A 17163-nucleotide genomic window follows, 5' to 3' on the forward strand; every position below is an offset into this window, starting at 1 on the left:
TCAGCCTTCGCCGTGTTTAATTGTTCGTTTTCGTTTTCGTATCTTTTGTACCTTAAGTGACTGTGTACAACATGTCATTCATAGGATACCCTAAAACCCAAGGGTGGCTTCGCTGCCCTGGTTGGGGGTACGTGTTCCCCGTTTTTTCCACCTGCTGGTTTTTAGGGGTTTTCGTGTCCGGCCTTGGTGCATTAAATTCACTTCAATCCCAAAAGACCTTTCTAAGCATATCGATTTTGCATTAAATAAGCGGTGGCTTGTCTGGCCAACGTGCCCAGATATCAACTCTTTGTGTGCCGGGTTGATTAGTGGAGGCAAAATTACTGGTTTCCATCACAATCATCAGAGAACGCCGCTAACTTTGCTTCCTCTCGTAGTGTTTTAGTAAGTACACGCCACTTAGCACTTAAACTCCTAGAAGTGACTAACATTTTATTTCTCCTTAATGTATCACCCCTGAATCAACTATGACTGTCACGAGAATATGGGAAATGATAATCAAGTAAAGAAGCCAGAATGTGAAAACAAAAATTCTCCTTGTCAGCAGCTCAGGGAATGTACAGAGAACAGTATGGAGAATATGCATACTGATGTCAGGGTTTGAGGGGTTAGTTTGGAGGTTGTTTGGCATTTCATAGCATTTCACTGCAAACATAAGTAGTTAGTGTTGCATCAAAGGCAACTTAGGCTATACTCTGCATACCCCCTTCAGTGAAAATACCCCCAGATCTTGCAGACCTCAGATCCTTGTTGAAACCCCATGCATCAAAGAAAAAAATTAAGAATTTCAACAGTTTATTGGTTGTTGTTTTATTTCAGTTACACCATTTAGACATCAGCAATGGTCACTTCAACTTCAACACCAGGCTCAATACTAATGGATGTCTGAATAATGATGGGTCAAGGGAAAAAATAAAAATTGAGCAAACTTTTCATTGACAAAAACTTAAGGTAGTAACAGGAGTTCCATTAATAGCAAGTTACCAGCACTCCATATAGAAGTTCTTAGCACTGTCTGTTTGGCTTTCAAGCAGGCTCTCCTGTTTAGTGTTTGCTTTTGCTATAACACTCACAGCAGCGGCTTATGAAAAAAGCTTCATTAAACCCCTGAGCAGTACCATCAGTTAATAGTTCACATGTAACACTCAAGGTGGTTAGTGAAGACAAAGACACACAAACAGATAGCTGTATTTCCAAAATGCATACAACCCAAGGATAAGTAGATATGCCCAAACTAACCACTAGCACAATATGGTTGAACCTCAAATATTTGGACTCAAGGGACAGGGCTTCACAGTCTGGATAATCAAGACTTCAAATAATCAAAAGTATGAATATTGATAATGTAGATAATGGTACCAGAAAAGAAAAGTCCAAATAATCCAAAAATCAGGATAATCCAGTTCCAGATAATCACGGTTTGACTGTGATACATCCGCTGTGGCTGCATTTTATGTATAAACCAGCCCTTACACAGAAAAAAAGATTATCAAAGCCATTTTTTTTAAACTAATAATCCAACAAACAAAACGAAAATTGTATCAAACACATCCTCAAAGATAAAAGTAAAGGATACAATTTGCTTGACAATCTCCGATGGACTGTGAAGATCAATCAGACGCTTATGGATCCTCATTTCGAACCTGTCCCAAGTCTTGGAGCCCTCTCCACACGGAGTCTTACGTGTGGTAATCTTCAGGTATTTTGTTGGCATTCGGACTGGACCCTTCACTCTGAGCTTCTTGTCCTTAGCTCCACGGATCAGATCAGCACACACTTAGGAATAGAAGAGAAGGTTTAGAATAGAAGCTAACAAGCAAAATAGTGACAACTTGTGTGTGGCTGGTAATAGAAGGTCAACTAGGAGGAGTTAAGATGGATCTCACTGTTTATGTCTGATATGTTCTTTTTACTTTCCCCAAGATTAGCAGATGAGAAGTGTGGTGATGGATAGAACAAGAGAAATTTTAAAAAGGCTTCTGAAACAAATGATAGTTGGGTACCACGAATACTTTTGTAAGCCCTAGTTTGTTCCAACACTTATATGTGAAAGGCTACATTAGTTTCAGTTTTGAACATCATTGGATTTTCACCAAAAATTGAAATGCATACTATATACATTTTATAATAAAAAGGGCCACAGTTAAAAAACAAAGTAATGACCAGTATTTTGACTCTTAGTAAAATCTTCATAAACCCCCTTCCCAAGAGGTTTTCAAAAATGTTGACTAGAATACCAGAAAATACCAAAGCCACCCCCCTCCCCCAATACACTACAAGAAAGAGTTAATACTAGCACTGACCCTTTTCCAAACTTTTCACATTCCGGCTGGTGAGAGTGATACGGATCCTGTGGATCTGAGCCTCTTCTTCTGGTACAGCACTTTTTTCCTTATAGTGAGACTAAAAAGTCAAAAAAATATCAAATCTCTAGCTTATCAGATCCAATTTGTGGTTTGACATTAGGCCTCCCTAACATATCATTGTAAATTAGAACCTCTAGAGAAAAGCTTGTCAGCACTGATGACCTGTTTCTAGGATGACATGTTGAAATAAAAACATGAAATTCCAGGTTGACAATTTCAGAAAGTTTAATGTTAGGGGTTAAACATCAACTATATTATCACTGAATTGGGTGCATTCCAATATTCTGTGATCTTTCTAAGGAAAAAGAAATTGGTTCAAAGAAAATTTAAAGATTGAAAAGTCAAGGGTTGGTATTAAAATGTTCCACTAGCAAAGGGAAGTTAATTTTGGTTTAGATAATGGAAAATTTTAGCAGAAGATTCAATTTATCAAGACATTTATTTTATGAAACTTTCATGATAATTTCCTCCCAGGTTTGAAAAATTATGATTTTGTTAATAGGCTGTCATCTTAATTCAAGCAAACGTTTAGAATACATCAACATCAAAAATCACCAGTTTTTTTTCAGCTGATATGATTGTGTACATCATATAATTGACGGTTTTAATTAACCCTTTAACTCCCAAGATCTCATTGATAATTCTCCTTACTGTCTCCCTTACAGTTCTAGTGATGTTAGTTCAGAGAATTTGGTATTGGATCAGCTAATTTCCCCAACTGATATCTTCTTTATTCTCATCACTTGTCTGCTTGATATTGTATTGATATTATGGGAAGAAATTCTGTCATGGTCACTCATGGGAGTTAAAGGGTTAACATTCTCATTTCGTGAGCAGATCTCGTAAGGTGACACTTTAAAACAATGGAATGATTTCCAAACAAGATACACCAAGTACAAGAGGAACATTGAATGTTTGATGAATTAATGCCGTTTCCATAAGGAAAGGCTTCAATTCCAAACAATCAGTAGGTTGAACACGAAATTACATTTAAAGGGAGACAACATCCGGTAAGAACTAAAGCGTTCTCGTCTAAAATGAACGATCTGACGAATTATCAATCATTTATTGTTTTCTTCGGTATAGCTTTAACCTTAACTTCTCTTTATAAAATGCTGGTAACCTACCATGCTTAAAATTGGCCGACTTATTCTTTAATGAACAGCGGTGAGCCAGATCTCTGTAACAAAATGGCGGCGAGAGAGAAAGAAAAGAGACACGTGGTGTTAATATATATATCAATGGTCCGCCAGGCATTCTGGGTATTCAACCCAGTACCCCTCAGTTTAATATACAACTCAAAATGGCGGAAAAGCTTCGGTGGTTGCTACGTTCAACATAACAGTTATGTTACCATATTCATTGCGGTGATTTCGTAGAAGATGACTCGTAGTGTGAAAGATTTGCGAGAACTTATCAACGTCTCCAGATTGTCATATCGTGATGACGATGAGGAAGAGGAACTGTATCATAGTAGTAGTCCAGAATCATTGCAAGATTTTGGTGACATTCCACTTGAAGTCTCGCAGCCTGCTCTACCAAAGAGACGTAATAAGGACTTAGAACCTTTACCTATGAAGGGAAAGCCTGAGAGTCCTCCATTAAGCCCTGGATCTTCAGACAGAGGGTCACCATTACCGCCGATCGGTGCCTCATCAAGTGCTATATCTAGCCCATCTTCTTCTGGTCGGAATTCACCAACAGTTCGCTCCCAAAATGCAAACGACTATGGGGCCCGAAGGAAGGATACTAAACGACAGAAACCTAATTTTGATTCTGTTCTTCTTTACATGGACGCAACTGTCGTCAGTGATTGGCTAACAAGAGCGAATACTTCAATTCAACAACTGACCTCGTGGTTGCATTTTAGTGACAATTTTATTCAATTTGCCCACTTTTGGCTGTCTGAAATGCCAAGATCAAAACAAAGAGAGCTTATAGAAATGGAGTTCACAATTTCAATGGAGGAAATCAAATTTGCTTTTGGAGCTGGCTTGGACGGAGGATCTGTTTCGAGTCAAGATATTGATGCCTTTGCTAGATCTGTGTTTTGGGAATACCCGGGAAAGTTTCATAACTCTGAAACTAAAGATTTCTTCCTCAAAATTTTACTGTGTTTGTGTTCTGGAAAGAAAAACACTTACCGTGCCCTTCTCTCAGATGTTCAGTGTTCAACCTCAAACAAGCAATATGTGCAACTTATATTAGCAACAAGAGCATTTGCAGTTGTGAATATATGCTCAGGGGTACTGGAATTTTACAAGCAGGCATTCAACAGAAGTAGCTACAAAGACCTTAAAGAAAATTTTCTTGTTAGTAAAACTCTTACTACTATAGCAACTGAATTTGCATTTCAAGCTGTACGAAAAAACCTTCCAGATGTCCTTGGTTATTTACTGCAGAATTATGGTTTACAGCATAACACCCTTAAGGACAGCAGTGGTAAAAGCCTTGTTTTTGTATCTGTTCTCAGCAGCAAAGAAAACATCCTGAGTTATCTATTGAAGGTAGTGAAATGTTAAGTGTATTGCTTCTGTTGCTATTGTTGTTGTGGCTAATGTCATTGATCATCAGGCAAGCAAGCTGGAGAGAAGCATGTTAGGGAGCAGATGTGTGTGTTGTTGTAGCCAGCTTTTTTAGATTATTAAGGTTACAAGAGAGGATGAGTTGTATGGCCAGATAACATGAGGGCTGCCAATGAGACAATGTTGAAAAAAGTGGAAGGAACATGCATTTTGTCAAAGTGAGGAGGGTTGTTATGGTAGAATTTAAAGGAACTGGGGGGAGGGGAGGGGAGGAGAGAAAACCTAGGCCTGATTGGTCATCTTGTCCTGTGGTGTCGAAACTGCAAGACTTCACCCTGAACATAAGTCTCTCTAATCTTGGATTACACATTTTACTTTTTATGTTTTGCATTCAAAGCTGAATCCAAGAGTGGATATCAATGAAAAGGCACCTTCTGGGAACACTCCCCTTCATGCAGCAGTGAATACAGGTAATATCACCCTGGTGAAGGTGTTGATTAATGCTGGAGCAGATGTCAATGCTTGGAATCCTGAATGTGAAGGAGCAACACCACTTCATCTTGCAATAATGAGTGGTAAGTGGTGTTAGTAAAGAGTGGCATATCATCAGAAGAATGCTAAAATTAGCCAGTTGCAGAGACTGAGACCTAAATGCTCAAGAAGGCTACTAGTCAGTTCCACTTTGATATGTTTGCATTTTTGTGAGAGGGGAGAGTGAGGCTCAATTACCAGCTGCTGTTCAGGACATGAGCTCCCCTCTCCAAAAAAAAAAAATCGAAGACCACACCCAAGAAGATGGCAGAAGTTGAGCTGAGGGAGGGGCATGAGTCTGTAACATGTGCTGCAATGCTTGAAATAATTTCTTGGGGGCACCAGTCAAGTTTTCTGGTTAAACCTTTTTTCCTATTTTTGCTCAGCCATAACCCATTTTTGGCCTGACAAATATCCTTTACCTCATATGTCTATAAATCTCACCCTCCCCCCCTCCCATACACAAACTATTGGAAAAAATGTGTGGCCATCAGAAGAGAGGACCAGACAAAACTCATAGTTCACTGGACATTGATTATCTGTTGTGTTGACTTGCCATTATTTCAAGCCCTGTGCTGTAGTGACACCTAAAAAGCAGCACTATAAAAACTATTTACCCCTCTCCCCCCCCCCTCCCTGCCAAAAAAGTCATGGCTGTTCTGCAGGCAGTAGAAAGTAAATTTTATTAAAATATTTATTTCCTCTATTTGAGTAAATTGTTCCCTTTTCTCAGGTAATTCTGAAATGGTCTCAGTAATGTTAGAGGCAAAATGTGATCTGGGCGTTAAGATGGGCATCCCTGCCACTGTGACACCTATGAGCTTAGCTGAGGATTTAGGACTTGATGACATTGTTGAGCTCCTATCTAAATTCACAGTGTCCAGATGAGAAGTTCTACCTCAGAATATTAGCTTTCACTGCAAGATGGATTGTTGGGGAACAGCTAAATTTGATTTTTGGGTGTACTGAAGTGTTGCTTTGTAAAGAAGTGAAGGTCTTTGTAAAACTTCTTGCCTCATCTCATGAACACAAAACTACTGCTAGCTATATCACCAATAGGAAATGAGAAACATGTAGGATTCATTCTGGTGTAGAGTATCAAGACAACTGCAAGAAGGCTTTTTCACAGATAAGACTTGAAATCACTCACATTTCCCTCCAGAAATTCTGAAAACAATTTTCCAAGTATCACTAGGATTCTAAGAAAGTATGTGAAAGTGAACACTGCTGTAATATTCAATGGTTGTCATTCTCATTGGAGACTACATCTCTCATTCTTGTGTGTATTTTTCTCTCTTCCAAGTTTCCAAATTGAGTTTTCTTGAGAAGAGGTTTCAAAACTATAGTCCCCAGAATTACCATGCACGAAGATTGTATCACACTTCTGTTTCATGTCAATAAAAATGTGACCCTTGAGTTGTGATTGTTTTCAATTTCCTCCTCACTTGTTTCTCCTTCCATTGCTGACTGTCCCGTTTGGGAATCTGCTTCTGTCTCGAGCCTCTTCATCGTATCGAGGTTGAAGATGGGCGTAGTCGTCCTGCTTTCATCCTCAGTTTCCGACCCATTTGTTTTTTCTTCTTTAAATTTATTTTCTAATCTGGAACGAAAACCATCTGTTTATTCTTTTTCGTTGTCCAAAAAATTGAACAAGAAATGTATAAAATCATTTTTTCGCCAAGCTGAGGATGTGCTAAGTATATTGGTAAATTAATGAGGCTTTAATCCTTGTGTCGTGAACTTACGTATACACACCATTTCAGGTACCGTAAAAACTTTTCAGTCTAGAGAAAAACAATTATGTTCACCTCTCGTATTTTTGTTGTTTCGAGGCATAGAAGTATTAACTGTCATTAATATTGTTAGTGTCCTGTGTGAACCCAAGAGATAACCTTGTGAACCGTAGCCCCCGAATTTGACATTTAACTCAAGCTTTTGAAGCATCAATTGGTTGCCGTCAAAGCCATCAATCACCCACAGATTGAGTTCAAAGAAAGTATTGATTTTCACTGGAAACAATGAATCGTTCACATTTACACTCTTGCAGTTTTCTTCACTGCGGCTCACGAAATGGCGTACATCGCAGAAAATACGTTACGTGCAGATCAAGGACAGAACTAAGATGGCGTTTTTGTCGGCTGGGACCTCTTTTTTTTTCCACTTTCGTCGGCATATTTTGTTTTTTCTCGAGTTTCTATTTAAGTGGGAAATATCGTTTGTCAAACCAGGATTCTTAAGTTTCACGCAATAGCGGACCAATCTTAGTCAAAATAACCAAAAAAAAAACTATTATCACCTTTCAAAAAATTTTACACAGCCCTTGTGCCCATAGATCTGTGCGACTCGTTTCGGTGTGTCTCCAGTGTTGTCCTTTTTTGTTACACCAATCCCATTTTCAGCAAGAGCCTGCAATATTGCCACGCTGCCATATTCAGCAGCACAGTGAGCTGGCGTCCATCCTCCTGCCATGCGCATTTCACCATCAGCTCCATGTTCCAGGAGCTTCTCGACGCACCCCAAATGACCTTAATGTACATCACAGGAAAAAAACGCGTGAGACGCAGATTCGGAGAAAACGGAACGGTTTCGTTGCAATTTTCCGTTGAGTTAAATAAAGAATGTTTGGCGTCCGGAATAATAGTTTTCATGGTGACTCAATCTAAGGTGTGATGATTATCTGTGCCTCTCATTTGAACCAAAACAACTTATGATCAGCGCGTTACGAAGATTGCGAACAGCAGTGTAAGCTTACGCTAATGTCATAGTGAAAGCCAGCCTGACCAATCAATTAATAGGGATGCCTGAAGACGTTTACAACCCGTCGGAGGTCGTTTGATTTAGTGATGGGTCCCACTGGATTGAACAGTCCCTTGCTAAATTCTTGACCTTGACCCCTCCCTTGCGAACTGCTTAGGTTATCATAATGTTAAAATTATGTTACTAAATGTTGTAGTTGCATGAGTAGGCGGGAGAAGAAATCGCCGTTTTTCGGCAAAGAAGTGAGAAGCCCTAAGATCTTTTTTGACGATCATAGCTGTCAGATCTGTCTATACGTTAATACATAAGTGTGTCGTCATAACTTAGAGAGTTCCCGAGTCGAATCTTATGTTTTCAGAATCTCTCGTCAGGCACCGAAAGACACAGCTCACGGGTTGCACATGCTAACGATTCAAACAGTCACGAATATTTTGTCCTTTGATTTTCACCATACCTGCTGCGGCTGCTACGTGAAGGGGCGTCCTTTTGCCCCAGTCCCAGTCCTCCCCGTCCGGATCTGACTCACCACTAAGCAGCAGGTATTCCACGGCCTGAGCATCGCCAACAGCGGCGGCCTCGTGTAAATCCGTCATACGTGACGTCACCACAACTTAGGATAAGGAAGATAAAGTTTCAATATTCAAGGCTTCTTTCTAAGGCTTAATACACCTAGGTTTGCGTGCTGTTTGTCCTTCGTTAAGTTCATCATAGCGGTTGGCTTTGGTAGCAATACCAATCGGAGAGTTCACCTTTTCATTACAATCTTCCAGTGTTCTGGTAGTTAGTGCGGTAGGCGTCATAGTAATCAACCAACCCCTACTCAGTCAGTCACTCTCTCAGTCTGACAGTCAGTCAGTCCGACGTTTTTTCCGGATTCGAGAATACTCGATTGAAAAACCTTGTATCCTAAAAATTTTCATCCGCGCGCTGTATTCTATGGAAATCCTTCTTCTAAGTACAAGAATAAAATATACACATTTCTTATAGACCAGGATGGTCAAAATTCTTTACGCATGCGAATTTAACAAAGCAGCTCAAAATTCCCTTTTATCCCGGAAGATATTAGATTAGGTAAAACGTCTCAACTTAAGTTCAAGTATTGATCTTTGGTAATAACTTAGCTTAATTGAATAGTAATAAGTGCTTTAATACACGAGGTAAGGCATCACTGTTACTTTTAATGCAAAAGTTGCTTTGGTTGAAAAGCCGTGCCCAAGGCATCTTTAAAATCAATCGTAAACAAATTTCGAAACAGAAAATGAAATTCACGCCACAATTTCCTTCTTTTACCATACTTAAATTTATGCACCTTGCTCTCTTATTTATCGTATTACCTCCATCGAGATATTCGTTTTTGAATGCTGGTTGGAGGTCAGCCAGTTTATTTGTTAACGTGGTGTTGCTTCTGGACACATCGCAATTAATAAAATACGAGTAATGAAACGTTGTTGTATAAATAAAAATAAATTTACTCAAAAATGCAAATTTTACGTATTCTATTTCAGTGATATAAATAACAAAAAATCTACCTAGGGTTTAAAAATTTACTCTGGTTCATCTCATTTAGATTAATTTTCGTCGTAAAGCAGTCATAATGCGATTGATTTTTTTTAATGCTACACACAATCGGCCAATTTCAGGCCTTACCTTACCTTACCTTACCTCTCGTTATATCTGGAGCTACTGAATATTGTGAAGACTTTCACCTGATCTTCCCACACAACATGATGGCAATTTCATTCTACTTCTTTGATATGAAAGCTATAGGCCAAAGATTTTTCTATTCCTCAATTAAATGACTCAAGATTGCGGTGTGAAATTGCCACTGAGCTCTAAGCCAAGGACTCTTGCAGATGGAAGCGCAGCACTTTGAGAGGCATTTTATACATTGGTACTAAAACGACACGGTGCTTTTTTTTTAGTACACAGTAAACTGTTTTGTTGTGTCAACATTACAGAAATCAACAGTAAGTAGAAGATATTAACATATGAATATCCCAATAGGTTGCCTTATCAAAATACACCTGCTCAAATTGATTTATGCACATGTATTAAATCAAGCTGAAATCAATTTATGTGCATACATGACGATCACGTCGCGAGGATATGCGGGATGAATTCTGTTATGCTCCCTTATCGATCATTGGTGGCGTCCTAACTATATATTTTTTTTTCACTCACGTCGGCTTCTTAACGATCCTTTAGTTTTGTTCATGCTACACATGCAGCTTTTAAAGTTCCTCTTTTTAAAACTTTCTGAACTGTGTTGGACGTAATAACTACATACACCTCGTTAAATCAGTGAATATATCGCAGAAACCTTTACACTCTTGCTTTAAGAATTCACATTCTTCGCAATTTTCTTACATTTTCAGTGACTCTGACAAGGAAAATTTGTTTGACAATTAGGAGCTTCTTAAATTGGTTCATATTTTCGTTTTTCTCATCCCCTTTACCTTTGATTTAAGGGTGAGAAATCTAATACCTGTCACTCTATGCAATTAGAGGCGAATAACACCATACAAAAATGCAATCGAGGAAATTTTCATTAAGAATTTATTTATTCGCAAAAATTTCCCATTACACAAGTCAATCTACAAGATAATTCTTTAAGATTAAGAGTATAATACATAAATGGAGAAGCTAAAGTTGAGAATAAGATTTATGTAACAGCAACAATGACAGATTTAAAAAAGGTTTGGACTTAAAAAACACAAGTAAAAGAATGAAAAAAATTGATAAATTCGATTTGTGTTTTGAAAAACCATAACTTTACTGTTTTTTGAGAAAAATTCAGTGGGAGAAAGCTGCAGGATATTAATTTAATGTCATATGAGATTAGCAATGAATGAACTTTTTAATCTTTTTTTTCTCTTTTTGCAAAGTTGGGCTTGGGTGGATGTATTAAGAAATTTTTCTGTGCAAAACATGAAAAATGGACTTACACTTCAGTTTATGAAGTAAGTCATAGTTACAAACTGAACCTTATTAAAAATTTTCAAAACAAGGTAAAGCAAAAACAAAAATAACTTAAAAATTAATTTAATACTCTACTATTCTCCTCATTTAGTCACATTGTAAATTCTAACAAAAAATTGCACGTGGAAGACTTGTACAAGCATGATTTGTTCAGTGACATGACCCCCTCTCCACCCCCTCTTCATCCCCTCTCCTCCCCCCTCTCCACCCCCTCTCCTCCCCCCCTTAACGGTTTTGAACAAACCTTCATTGACTTTATTTTCAAAGTAACTGTACCCTGAGAAATAACAAAAAAAATTGATCTCAAAATAAATAAATAAAAAACTATTGTATAGTAGGAATAATCGATGACAATGTCAAATCAGAATCCTAACTTTTTACTTCGTCTAATAGAGAATTTCCTGAAGTGCTTTGTAATGATTACATGACAGCACATATGATGTAGAGAAGCAGTACTGATAATTTCCTCCCATGAAAAGATCAGTGATTGGCTGTTTTTCAGCGAGGCTTGGCCTTAAGTAACAGTCAGTTAGGTCAATGGAGTACTGAATAACGTGTTGGCCTTTGTCCACGCCTACAAGGAAAAGCAGAGACAGGAAAAAGTTTTAACCATTTACACCCTTGTAGCAGTATGTATATTCTCCCTACTCCTCTCTACACATTTTCTAAGGTGCCAAAAAGGAGAATTTGTTCAACAATCAGGAGCTTTTTCTGTTAGTGATCATTTCCTTCATTCTGGTGACCTGTGTGTGATTCAGGGGTAACTCTGAAGGGAGAAATTAGATGCTAATCATTCATGTCAGGCACTCTTAGGGGTGAAAGGGTTAATTTTAGAAAATGGTGTACATGAAAGAGTCAAAGAGTCAGTTTAATTCATTTTATTATTGGCAGCCTTGGCTGCTATGCTGCTTTTTTTTGCAAAAAGTCTTGCATGTAGAAACACTTTATGTTTAGAAAATTCCCACTAAAAGTGTTTTCAGAGCAAGGCAACATAAGGAATCAATGTGACCAAGATCATTTAATCAGAGTCCACAAATGTTAGGGGTGTTTACCCATGGAAAACAGATATTGAACTGCAACAAAATTACCTTCTTCGCTGGATGAGCAGAATAACAACTATTAAAACCACTGTTGATCCACCAACTGGAGCAAAAATTAACAGCCAAGGAAATCCACTCTGGAAGTTGAATATTCGCGTTAATGAAGTCTAACAATCGTGTTAATCAAGTCTATCTACAGTAAAAACACTCTTCATCCATGCAATACTGAAAAACTAAACTAGATAGAGAAAACCAAACAAACACCCTCTGCAGCAAATCAGTAAATGAAATTATCATTATATGACCCATCCTGCCTTGCACAAGCAATCCAAAGAAAACCACAGTGAAAGCTGACATGTCTAGGGCCCGACAGGTTGAAGTGACTCAGTGCAGAAAAAGTTGACCAGCACTGCACTCATACTGCTTTGTTGCAAAAACTTAACAGAAAAAAAAAAGAGAAGAATAACCCATATAGATAGATTGTGAGTCTCTTGTTCTGACTCCCCCAAAAAACAAAGGATAAGTCTTTACTGCAGAATTTCTTCGGGTAGTTGTCCCCCACTTGCCCATCTATCATGGACTATTTAGGTCGAAACAACATTTTCGAAATTTTCAGTGCTTAGTAGTCATACAATAAAATGCTTATTGACTGAGTTTGGTTGGGCTGGACAGGAAAACAGACCTCGCTGTGCAGGATCAGTACATCATTAAATGATTACCGTAGTTATTCAGTTATAAGGTGCACCGTTTTTTTCAAGAAATTCCTAATTTCTACTAAAAATTACCGGCAAAGTTTGGGTGCATCTTATAGGCGAATATTTTCCCGAAACAATTTTTTTTTATCACAGTTACTGGTATGATTTCAAGCAAATAAAAGGATACACAGTGTTGGTCATTGACTTTTATAAATATGGTGGTTCTGAAAAGATGAGCGAAGTCAAATTTGCATAGATATGATATGTGCTCGTGAGCACGTGCTCAGTAATTTGATACGTCACGAAACAAAATGAAAATAACTTATAACCGAATAACTACGGTAATTGTCTGGCCCTCCCACCCAGTCAATAAGTACATATCATGGTGCTAAGCCAGTGGTTTTAATAACTATATTCAAAAGTGGCTGCCAAAGGTGTAACAAGCTGTGCCCAAAAAGGGGCAGCAAGGCTACACCCAAACACTAGAAGCTGCTGGCTGGCTAAACAGAGGGTGGTCCTCAGTAGACTGCCAGTAACTGGCTTGTACCAAAACCTATACAAGTCTGTTGTAAGATTTCAAATTTCAACCTCAATGTTTAACAACATACCTTAACTAAGCATTTATAACCATGCCAACTTGGTTTACAAAGACATTGTGAGAATCCTAATAAAAAATAAAGTCATGTTAAGGAAAAATAAGATACAGAATCTACACAGAAGGGAACATGTGACTTAAAGATATCTTTAGCATGTTCAAATTCAAGTTAAAAAATTTTTGGCAATAAGTACCTGGACCATTTGAAGAACAAGCAGAATTCCCAGGGCAGGTCACTGGAAAAGAATGTCATGAACAAAGTCAAAATGAATCAATAGTAAAATATGCTGTTACCTGTCACCATGAGATATAAGCGATCCTTGCAGCTATGAACACTACTGAACTAGTAGTTGACATGAGACCTGAAAAAAAATTCAGGCCCATACCAGATTTGAACCAAATGACCTCTACCAACTGAGCTAACAAGTCAACTGGAAGCTGGTCACAATGTTGGATCCAAATAAACTTTCTAAGTGGTGAGCAATGACTGGAAAATTACACAGGTAGTAACTGATGAAATTTGAAACAAGCATCCAACTTAAATGTTCTGAAAATCTTTTGTCAGAGCAAAGGGCCCCCTAACCCTACCCCTGACCTTAACATCCCTCTGGCAAAAGGCTAACACTCAATTCTTCAGCTTTAGAAATTCTTTACATCACGAATTCTGTTGATTAAACCAAATTACCTTGTACTCTTAGTTTCCTGCTATCATGATCTCTAGGAGAAGTTTCTCTTAAAATGCAAATTCAAAAACAAAGCCTGTTTGCTTTTAAACATAATCTGCTAACCATTTAGGACTTTGCAGGAATTTCTCTGCCCATAGCACTGTCTTACTGAGCCATTGATAATGTGTTGTTTCCAAACACTGTCTCCTCCTGTACAATTACATCTCCTTGGCAAAATCCTAAACATTTGACATTCAATCATTAAAATGAATTCTGGTGAGAAACCCAGATAGGATTAATATTGATATAAATAGCTTGAGGCCCCACATCTTTTACTAACCGTTCACTTCCTATATTCTCAATACTGGCCTATGCACAGTTCCTGAGGTACTCACAGGGAGAATTTGTTTAATAATCAAGTCAGAGCTGTTTAAGTGGGTGATCATTTTCTTTATTCTCATGACCCTAATGCTTGACTCAGAGGTGATGCTATAACAAGAAATTTGATGCTAGTCACTTAACCCTTTTACTCCCACAAGTGACCAAGACAGAATTTCTCCTTACAATATCAATACAATATCAAGCAGGTAGGTAATGAGAATAAAGAAGAATATCAATTATGGGATTATTGGTTGATCCAATACCAAATTCTCTGAACTAGCATCATAAGAATTGTATGGCAGATAGTAAGGAGAATTACTAATTAGATCTTGGGAGTGAAAAGGTTAAGGATTAGAGGGCTTTAAATTCTGTACTTACAGCTTTGTCAAGTTTGCAAAACCCTTAAAATGACCATGAAATACTGAGCTGTTACATTCAAGAGCAGGATTGTTCTGTAAATATCTGAAAAAGGAGAAAAACAGTCAACTTCATTTCAGATAAAGTGGCACATGGAAAGAGAGGCCTAGGAGACTTCTGATCAACCACTAGATTCTCCTTCCAAATTGTCTCATATTCCCTTTTGCAAAAGAAAAAGAAGTAAGTGTTGTATCATATATTACTCAAGGCTTTATTTCACACACCATTCAGTTTTATGTGCCTCCCTTCTTTGCAGAGAGGATGAGGTAACATTCCTGCCCTAACATAATAATACTGATTGGGAAATAATCAAAAATATATTGGTTAAAGCTGCATCATGGTTAGGAAATCTTACCCAATCTCCAACACTCTCACTATTTACAGTCCTTAACAAATCCATGTTTACATTTTTTGTCTCTAATATGTTTGGTGTCTGTCTACTTTAGAAAACTGTCAACTCTTTGCACCCTAACATGGGTATCAAAATTCTCCATACTGTGCTCTATTCATTTCCTATGTAGCTGGCATGGAGAATTAGTTCGATTATCAAGAGCATCTCATGTTGACTGTCCTTTCCTGTATTCTCATGACCTTAATGTTTGATTCAGCAGTGATACTGAAAGGAGAATTTATAAGCCAATCACTCTTAGAGGTCAAAGGGTTCATTCTGATTCACAACAATTTTTAACAAACCAAAGAACAACTAAAAATAATAGTTGTGATTCAGCTCTTTGAAAATGTCTTTTTCTCTACTTGAAAGAAAAGTTTAGAAACTCTTTACAGTGGCCAATTTACCAACTCAGTTGATAAAACCATATCATCTTGTTACACTCCTCCACTGACGTAACAACAAAGTTTCTTAAGAAACCTGCCTCCTTTATGAAAGAAAAGAAATTAAAAATTTTGCTGTGCTATGTAAAGTATACAGATGTACAGTATTGTTCTAATAAGAGCATTTTTACTTTCTGATTGGAAGAGGTAATAGTTTAAATTAAGTACATAAAGAACTTTCTGTACTTACAACCAATTTAATGACATATTCACTGATTGTAAACTTGGTAGAGTTTTCAAAGAGCAGTTAGTGAGATCAAGCCTGAAAACAAGAGATAACATGTTTCTGTTAGATATATTTAAAATGGATCTCTAGGAGAGCGTAGGATTGGGTTTGTGGTGTTGCACTATCATTTTGAATTTCCACCTTATTTTAGACCAACACTCTTCAAAACTTTTCAGTTTTAAGTGACTGACTTTTGTTCTCTGATCTATTTTTACAGTTTCTGGAATCGGATTGAATCAGATTGAGCATGAGTTACCCATCAAGGCAAATGTGTAAGAGTAGTAATTTTACTGTTTATGGGATAAAGAAGATTACAATCCATGATTTTTCAGCCAATTTTCTAGTTAGTGATGCCTAATGTATGCCCCTATCCTTAAACTGACAGGGTAATCAGAAGTGTAGCTCTTAAATCTACTGGAGTCCCCAATAAAAACTTACCTTGTCTTTCTATAAATTATAATTTTGAGAGCCAGATTTTCCTCCATCCGAAAAAAATTGTATCTTAGCAAAATTTACTACGAGACAGGAGAGAGTCTTGAGAAGTCACACCAACTTTACTCGATCAAGGCATCTCTGAATTGACTAATTTGGACAGACGTACTTTTTCAATAGTTAGATTGTTAAGGCACTTTTCTACACAGGACTTCCTGGGCTGTTTTGAATACAGGGTTTAATTTAGGAAAAGTTAATTCTAAGTTTACAAAGTAATCCATCTACTGAATCATCCGTTGAATGATATCGAATCCGGTACACTGCAAAAATTGCAAAGCTCGATGTACAAAACTGATAGAGATGTTCAAAACGTAAGAATAAATAAAGAGTATAATACAAAAGAACTTACCCAATGATTCCTATTCCATTACTCACACAACATCGCCATATGGTTGTTTCATTTACCTTACAGGATGCTGTGACATTGTGGCCTCCATCGAAGCAAGACCTCAACTTACAAATCTCAAATTTTTTTGAATCGTGTGACCATTGCCCTTGAAAACTACCGAAGCTCGTATTTATAATAAATAAAAAATAGAAAAGTAAACAGCCTGAGAAAAATCGGCGAAGATTTAGAGACATACTTAAAATATTAAAACCTATAGAGGGAAAAAGAACCGTCTCGTGTTTTGAGAATCCTCTGAAAATCATGTGATCTGCTAC

General features: G+C 37.6%; 4 protein-coding genes across 7 annotated transcripts; 1 reads left to right on the top strand and 3 right to left on the bottom strand.

Annotated features, from left to right (window-relative positions):
- Positions 1-787: 787 nt before the first annotated feature.
- LOC113681016 (small ribosomal subunit protein uS10) lies at positions 788-3571 on the bottom strand. Its single transcript, XM_027198070.2, has 4 exons — positions 3494-3571; positions 2304-2403; positions 1577-1776; positions 788-885 (listed from the first exon to the last, which is right to left on the bottom strand). The coding sequence occupies exons 1-4, from the start codon at positions 3494-3496 to the stop codon at positions 829-831; spliced, it is 360 nt and encodes a 119-aa protein (XP_027053871.1). The 5' UTR covers positions 3497-3571; the 3' UTR covers positions 788-828.
- A 59-nt stretch (positions 3572-3630) lies between these two features.
- On the top strand, positions 3631-6838 carry LOC113681013 (uncharacterized). Its single transcript, XM_027198068.2, has 3 exons — positions 3631-4873; positions 5289-5466; positions 6156-6838. Exons 1-3 carry the CDS (start codon positions 3749-3751, stop codon positions 6308-6310), a joined length of 1458 nt encoding a protein of 485 aa, XP_027053869.2. The 5' UTR covers positions 3631-3748; the 3' UTR covers positions 6311-6838.
- LOC113681014 (uncharacterized) lies at positions 6083-10225 on the bottom strand. 4 transcript variants are annotated; one of them, XM_089190370.1, is made up of 4 exons: positions 9842-10225; positions 8634-8789; positions 7719-7947; positions 6083-7022 (listed from the first exon to the last, which is right to left on the bottom strand). In XM_089190370.1, exons 2-4 carry the CDS (start codon positions 8770-8772, stop codon positions 6812-6814), a joined length of 579 nt encoding a protein of 192 aa, XP_089046496.1. In that variant the 5' UTR covers positions 8773-8789; positions 9842-10225; the 3' UTR covers positions 6083-6811. The 4 variants fall into 4 exon arrangements, with proteins under 4 accessions (XP_089046496.1, XP_089046497.1, XP_089046498.1 ...); XM_089190371.1 differs by having other exon boundaries at positions 9837-10204; XM_089190372.1 differs by having other exon boundaries at positions 9832-10201.
- A 487-nt stretch (positions 10226-10712) lies between these two features.
- Positions 10713-17154, bottom strand: LOC113681057 (all-trans retinoic acid-induced differentiation factor). The gene is made up of 8 exons (XM_089190379.1): positions 16850-17154; positions 15973-16044; positions 14913-14996; positions 14277-14392; positions 13683-13724; positions 13502-13557; positions 12247-12335; positions 10713-11732 (listed from the first exon to the last, which is right to left on the bottom strand). The coding sequence occupies exons 1-8, from the start codon at positions 17149-17151 to the stop codon at positions 11693-11695; spliced, it is 801 nt and encodes a 266-aa protein (XP_089046505.1). The 5' UTR covers positions 17152-17154; the 3' UTR covers positions 10713-11692.
- Positions 17155-17163: the final 9 nt, after the last annotated feature.

This window comes from Pocillopora damicornis, chromosome 12 (genome assembly GCF_964200805.1).
Source record: "Pocillopora damicornis chromosome 12, jaPocDami1.2, whole genome shotgun sequence".
NCBI classification, from domain to species: domain Eukaryota; kingdom Metazoa; phylum Cnidaria; class Anthozoa; order Scleractinia; family Pocilloporidae; genus Pocillopora; species Pocillopora damicornis.

Bases quoted from the DNA above. Each gene is read 5' to 3' on its own strand.
- LOC113681016 (XM_027198070.2), bottom strand. The intron at 1,777-2,303 runs GTCAGTGCTAGT...TCTATTCCTAAG, and splicing joins TGTGAAAAGTTTGGAAAAGG to TGTGTGCTGATCTGATCCGT. The intron at 886-1,576 runs GTATCCTTTACT...ATCATTATTCAG, and splicing joins CGGAGATTGTCAAGCAAATT to ACATCCATTAGTATTGAGCC.
- LOC113681013 (XM_027198068.2), top strand. From the start codon at position 3,749: ATGACTCGTAGTGTGAAAGATTTGCGAGAACTTATCAACGTCTCCAGA. The intron at 4,874-5,288 runs GTAGTGAAATGT...TTGCATTCAAAG, and splicing joins TCCTGAGTTATCTATTGAAG to CTGAATCCAAGAGTGGATAT. The intron at 5,467-6,155 runs GTAAGTGGTGTT...CCCTTTTCTCAG, and splicing joins TCATCTTGCAATAATGAGTG to GTAATTCTGAAATGGTCTCA.
- LOC113681014 (XM_089190370.1), bottom strand. From the start codon at position 8,772: ATGACGGATTTACACGAGGCCGCCGCTGTTGGCGATGCTCAGGCCGTG. The intron at 7,948-8,633 runs GTATGGTGAAAA...ATGTACATTAAG, and splicing joins TCACGTAGCAGCCGCAGCAG to GTCATTTGGGGTGCGTCGAG. The intron at 7,023-7,718 runs GTGATAATAGTT...TTTTCGTTCCAG, and splicing joins TGTGTAAAATTTTTTGAAAG to ATTAGAAAATAAATTTAAAG.
- LOC113681057 (XM_089190379.1), bottom strand. From the start codon at position 17,151: ATGATTTTCAGAGGATTCTCAAAACACGAGACGGTTCTTTTTCCCTCT. The intron at 14,393-14,912 runs GTAAGTACAGAA...TCAAATGTTTAG, and splicing joins TTTGCAAACTTGACAAAGCT to GATTTTGCCAAGGAGATGTA. The intron at 11,733-12,246 runs GTAATTTTGTTG...TTTTCCTTGTAG, and splicing joins CTGCTCATCCAGCGAAGAAG to GCGTGGACAAAGGCCAACAC.